Genomic DNA, 6,884 nt, shown 5'->3' on the forward strand with positions numbered 1-6,884 from the left:
AACAATGCAAACAATAGGTCAGCGATCTGCTTACAAGAACTTAAAATCTATGAGAAAAATAGGAGTTATATAAGAGGTAAAATGTGCTTCATTTGTAAAAAAAAAATAAAAAAAAAAAAGTGCGTATCATAATAATGCTCATAAAGGTGGATGTCTTAGTCATCCAGCCAGTTAATGCTGTAACTACAAATATTTATTTAATTTTTTTTAATAAAAGATTTTATAATAAACATAAAGTAAAGAAAAAGAAAAAACATAACAAAATAAATAAGAATACCTTATTTACCATTTAGCAGGAGTGCATTATTTCAGTCGCCACCATTAGACTTGGCTTGCAAAGAATTGACAGCCTCAATAAAAAGTCCAACCTCTAAAAATAGCGATTTAACCACGGATAGGGAAAGAAAAGAAGCAGTATCTGTGATGGAACTTTCCATGAGGCAGATGCTGCTAGATCTCCAGGTCTCCTTCACAGATATCCTCCAAAAGGCAGTAACGAGTATTCATACTGAAATACAGATTCTAGGGACTCGTACTGCGCATATTGAAGAGAAGCTGGATGAAGTAGTGTCATCCCATAAAATGGTGGTAGATGAAGTGGGGGAACTTAAGGAAGAATTAAATGCCTTAAAAATTTAAATAAGCAATATGGGGGACCGGTCTAGGAAAAACAATCTCCGTCTTCGTGGCATTCCCGAAACAATAAAAAAATGAAGATTTGTTCACCTATTTGACAGAATTTTTTTCTACCCTATTACCGAACTGTTCGAACCTAGACTTGACAATCGATAGGGCTCATAGACTACCTAAACCCCAAGACGGTCCCCTTATCACAGCCCAGAGACATACTTTTGCGGGTTCATTTTTTCCGAATTAAAAAAAAAATATTGACTGCGGTGAGAAAATCACCGGAAAAATTTGGTAATATCTCAATTTTTCCAGATTTATCTGCTGCCACACTGTCCAGGAGAAGGGATTTTTCACAGAGAACTCGTTACCTCCGTGCACACAGAATCATGTATGTGGGGATTCCCTGTAAAAATAATTATTTTTCATAAAGGGACTAGACATGTGACATCTTCTCCCCAGGAACTATTGAAACTCTGCCAAGATTGGGGCCTCCAGACAGAAAACTCAGAGACTCCTAATTTGCCAAAAAAAAATAAATTTTATTACCGGACAGGACCAGTGTTTCCTATAAAAAATAATGCTAAAGTTTTTGTTTATAAGTGTATGCCGGATTAGCCTCTATAGAATCTGATAGAATTACCCCATCAATCCCCTTACTGGGTGCACAAGAACTGCGCCCAGGATTATTCATTGAGAGCTGTAGTTACAGTACTTAATGAATTTTTTTTCTTTTTGATGTCATATTCTATCCTTTTCTGTTTCCCTCTCAAAATTTCTATAAATAGGGTCTTACGCTCAGGAGAGCTAGCAATTCTTGCTTTTTTCATTAGAAATAAAATTATTTTAATAGCATTTTGTCGAGTAAACATTGTAAATTTTATTTTTGGCTGCACTACAATGATTGATTACCTGGATAAATGGTATTGAGAATTATGTCAATGAACGTCAAGGGCTTGAATTCCCCATACAAAAGATCCCTGTTGTTCAAAGAATGTAAACAACATTATATAGACATTTGCTGCGTACAAGAAACTAATTTGAACAGCGGGGATATTATTTCCTCTCCGGCACTATATAATAAGAGTGGGGTGTCAATACTAATAAGAAATATAGTAATTATTACTATTTTAAAAACATGGATAGATCCAGAAGGTCGGTACATTATAATTAGTGATGAGCAGCATATGCCATATTCAAATTCGCGATATTTCGCGAATATGAGGACGAATATTCGTCCCATATTCGTGAAATTCGAATATTCGTGATGTTTTTTTTTTTCATTGCGAAATTTGTGAGTTTTATTTTCTATTGCTATTGCGAAAGTTTGCTTGTCTGCGCATGCGCGCTATGACATCATGCAAGAACGGAGATCATTTCCTGGTTCTTTGCCAGTTGCTTTTCGCATCGCGATTTTCTGCTGCCCTGCGAAGCAAAGATGGTGAGGAAAAACTGCTGATTTGTGTAAGTAATTTCACCACTGTTATTTAATTATATTTAACTGCATTTTAGACTAGTTTAAAAGTTATGATATAAGATCAGATAGCAGTGTTTCCCAAACTGCAGGTCACATCAACTACATTATCTGTACTCAGAGAGTTATCACTGTTATCTGTGGTCTTACATAGGACTGCAGGTCACATCTATTACATTATCTGTACTCAGAGAGTTATCACTGTGTTATCTGTGGTGTTACATAGGACTGCAGGTCACACCCACTACATTATCTGTACTCAGAGAGTTATCACTGTTATATGTGGTCTTACATAGGACTGCAGGTCACATCTACTACATTATCTGTACTCAGAGAGTTATCACTGTGTTATCTGTGGTGTTACATAGGACTGCAGGTCACACCCACTACATTATCTGTACTCAGAGTGTCATCACTGTGTTATCAGGGGTCACATGACATAAGGTGTTAAACAAAAGTGTTATAATATACTTGTATCTTCATCTTGCAGCGTTTCCTCCAAAGAGATGACTCTACAAGATGCCAAAGTGACAAACAGCGGATCATAAGCTCCCTGAGAAGGGAGCTACTGAAGGTCCATGGACGCAGCCATGATAAAATGGCAATTGTAAAAAAGTGGTCGGACCTGAAACGCCGGAACATGGCTCAGGTCCGACATCTCCAGGAAAAATTCCACCCAGGTAAGATATTGGTTGGTGACAGTTATGTAAGGGCAGATGCAATTGTGGTAGGCCTTGGGGGGTGTAGTGTAATTGGGGTGTTGCTTTAGTAGATGAGGGGTTAACTTAACCCTTGTCACTCGTGACGCCAGGGTGAGGGCCAACACGCTGAGGTAAATCTTCGGCCTATCGACACCCTTCCCAGAAACGATAGGTGCGTGCTTTAAAGAATGAAGGTCTACAATAGAGATGAACTTGTATGAACTTTACTAAAGTACTTGCAGTACATCCAATTAACAGCAACAGTCTTAGCAATACAGTCTCTATGTAGTACGGCAGTGATTGACAGATGCCACGGACCATTAGCTTATCCAAGAGGTTATTGGAATTAGGGATGATGCAGAGATCCGTCCAGATTTAGGGGTCTGTTTAGGTCCGGTGATCTTGCAGACTTTAGAGGGATTGAAATAACTCACAGTTCTGTAAGATGGCCATTGCCGCAAGGCTTGGGCCTAGTCACTGCTGACAACAGCTGCGCAGATCCTCCTCTATCATCAGCCCACGAGGAAAGAGAGTGAATAATGGCCGCAGCTCCCTTATATGGGCAGGGCCGTTTTGGATTGGTCCGAGTCAGCTGTCACTCACCGTTACAATGCATGGTGGGTGATCACCTGACTTCCTCCAAAGGTCCTTGAACCTTTATTTAATTATTTACATTTAGAATTTGAATAGTTTTAACTATTTAACCCCTTAAGGACTCAGCCCATTTTGGCCTTAAGGACTCAGACAATTTAATTTTTACGTTTTCATTTTTTCCTCCTCGCCTTCTAAAAATCATAACTCTTTTATATTTTCATCCACAGACTAGTATGAGGGCTTGTTTTTTGCGTGACCAGTTGTCCTTTGTAATGACATCACTCATTATATCATAAAATGTATGGCGCAACCAAAAAACACTATTTTTGTGTGGAAATTAAAACGAAAAACGCAATTTTGCTAATTTTGGAAGGTTTTGTTTTCACGCCGTACAATTTATGGTCAAAATGACATGTGTTCTTTATTCTTAGGGTCAATACGATTAAAATGATACCCATTATTATATACTTTTATATTATTGTTGCGCTTAAAAAAAATCACAAACTTTTTAACCAAATTAGTACGTTTATAATCTCTTTATTTTGATGACCTCTAACTTTTTTATTTTTCCGTATAAGCGGCGGTATGGGGGCTCATTTTTTGCGCCATGATCTGTACTTTTTTTTGATACCACATTTGAATATAAAAAACTTTTAATACACTTTTTATAATTTTTTTTTAAATAAAATGTATTAAAAAAGTAGGAATTTTGGACTTTTTTTATTTTTTTTCGTTCACGCCGTTCACCGTACGGGATCATTAACATTTTATTTGAATAGTTCGGACATTTACGCACGCGGCGATACCAAATATGTCTATAAAAAATGTTTTTTACGCTTTTTGGGGGTAAAATAGGAAAAAACGGACGTTTTACTTTTTTATTGGGGGAGGGGATTTTTCACTTTTTTTTTACTTTTACTTTTACATTTTTTTACATTTTTTTTTACACTTGAATAGTCCCCATAGGGGACTATTCATAGCAATACCATGATTGCTAATACTGATCTGTTCTATGTATAGGACATAGAACAGATCAGTATTATCGGTCATCTCCTGCTCTGGTCTGCTCGATCACAGACCAGAGCAGGAGACGCCGGGAGCCGCACGGAGGAAGGAGAGGGGACCTCCGTGCGGCGTTATGAATGATCGGATCCCCGCAGCAGCGCTGCGGGCGATCCGATCGTTCATTTAAATCGCGAACTCCCGCAGATGCCGGGATCTGTATTGATCCCGGCACCTGAGGGGTTAATGGCGGACGCCCGCGAGATCGCGGGCGTCGGCCATTGCCGGCGGGTCCCTGGCTGCGATCAGCAGCCGGGATCAGCCGCGCATGACACGGGCATCGCTCCGATGCCCGCGGTTATGCTTAGGACGTAAATGTACGTCCTGGTGCGTTAAGTACCACCTCACCAGGACGTACATTTACGTCCTGCGTCCTTAAGGGGTTAAGGGGTGACAAGGGGCAAACTATAGATGAGGACCCCACCTGTAACTAGGGACTCTGACTTTGGGGACCTCACCACAAGGTAACGGATGCGATCCGGTACCGGGATACCACATAATTAATCTTAGGCAGATGTTCTTAACCATTTTTGTTTGTGAGTCTGACCCCAGATTGTGGTAACATATATCACCACCCAAGGTATTCATAGTACAGTTGAAAAAAGACATATGTCTATCAAGTTAAACCCTGGAATTTAGGTGAAGTGGTGTGGTGGGTTAAAGGGGAAGGGGTTGTATATTATAACTCAATGACATCTTAATTCATGTGCCAGGCGTGGGGTTGTCATAGTAATCCTGTGTACCCCATCAGGCCCTTTTTTAACTGTGATCATCAGAATCATACAAAGGAAACACACACAGCTCATTCTACCATGGTGACAGCCCAGCTCACACTCATTCCCCTGTAGTGCCAGCCAGGCCCTTTTATTTATATAGACAGTTAACCAATGGGATGATGGTATATTAATTTGTATCCATATACAATACAGCAGACTACACAGAATTGGCATAGGTTATAAGAAATAATTATTAACTTTATGAACATTGTGTTATTATAGGAGCTCCTCAACCATCTGTGCGGCCCAAGAGTACAAGGCGACAGGCCGAGGAGGAGGAGGAGGAAGAGGAGGAGGAGGCACAGGAGGAGGAGGAGCAGCCAGGGCCCTCCCACGGTGGCCAAAACCCCTCAACACCACCACCACCACCACAGGAAGAAGAGGAGGGGGATTCCTCCACAAGTTCTGTGGCCTACACTCCAAATCAGGAGAGTAAGTATATGCAGACATCCTTAGAATTTTGTATGCATAAGATGTAAAGAATAAAGAGGGCAACATTCAAGGTGAAACAACACAATACAGTAATATCTTTTAAAAATTTCAATAACAATATTCGATGATTATTCTCCAAAACTTTGTTTTGCTCATAATTTTTTTTATGTAGTAGCAGCATGAGGAGACAATTTAGTGGTGGCAGAATGACTACGGCTTAATGTGACAGCAGCATAATCAGACATTATAGTGGCAGAATGACTCAAGTTTTACGTGACAGCAGCATAATCAGACAATATAGTGCCAGAATTACTCAGCCTGATGGCAGCAGCAGTAGTAAAATCTAATGTCATTATCACTCAGGCAAGAGTTACAAGCAGTAGTGGTAATAGTACTAGATAGCTTCCAAACACTTGGGCAAGAGGTGACAGCAACAGTAGTGGTAATAGTAGTATATAGTGGCAAATCAATCTGGCAAGAGGTGTCATCAGCAGCAGTGGTAATAGTAATAAATAGTTGCAAATCACTCTGGCAAGAGGTGACATCCAAAGCAGCAGCAGTAGTGATAGTAATAGATAGTGGCAAATCACTCTGGAAAGAGGTGCTAGCAGCAGCAGTATGAGTACTATATAGGTACATAATCACTTAGCCTTTTGGCATCAGCAGTAGCAGACCATATAGTGGCAAAATGGCAAAGGCTTGAAGTTGCAGCAGCATGGGGAGTACATTGGAAAAGCAGAATGACACAGGCCGGAGGTTGCTGTAGCCTGACTAGACCATAGGGCCTCAAAATGTAAAATTTTAAATAACTTGTTTATAAGCAATACATTACTGTTTAAATAGATGAGCAATTCAATTTTAAAGTAATGTGCCAGCAGCATGAGGACAGCATATAGCGGCTCAATGACACAGCCTGGACATATTTATGCCCTTTAACGCTAACTGCCCACTATGAGTTTAAAAGGTAAATAATAAAAAGTGCAAATTAAATACATTTCTTGGAAAAAATAATAAAAATAGATACATCTCAAAAAACCTCACCAGTGTTACTGGTGCATGATTGTGGTATTGTAATAAAATATTTAATTTATATAACAATATGAGAAAACTTAAAAAAAAATGTATATCATAAAAGAAAAAAGAAAATGAAAATAATGCACACAATTACTGCAATGGGGATGTCTTTTATGGTTGAAAGTATGTTGCTATCGGCCTTAA

The 6,884-nt window shown here is 39.3% G+C and overlaps 1 protein-coding gene across 1 annotated transcript in view; it reads left to right on the forward strand.

The window, feature by feature from the left end:
* Positions 1–5,660, forward strand: part of LOC130285203 (cytochrome P450 2W1-like) — a 32,657-nt gene extending 26,997 nt beyond the window's left edge. Inside the window, 2 exon segments of the mRNA XM_056536526.1 lie at positions 2,592–2,781; positions 5,457–5,660. Of these exon segments, the coding sequence (XP_056392501.1) occupies positions 2,592–2,649 (58 nt within the window). The 3' untranslated portion in view covers positions 2,650–2,781; positions 5,457–5,660.
* The last annotated feature ends 1,224 nt before the right edge of the window (positions 5,661–6,884 follow it).

Source organism: Hyla sarda, chromosome 8 (assembly GCF_029499605.1).
Source record: "Hyla sarda isolate aHylSar1 chromosome 8, aHylSar1.hap1, whole genome shotgun sequence".
Classification (NCBI taxonomy): Eukaryota; Metazoa; Chordata; class Amphibia; order Anura; family Hylidae; genus Hyla; species Hyla sarda.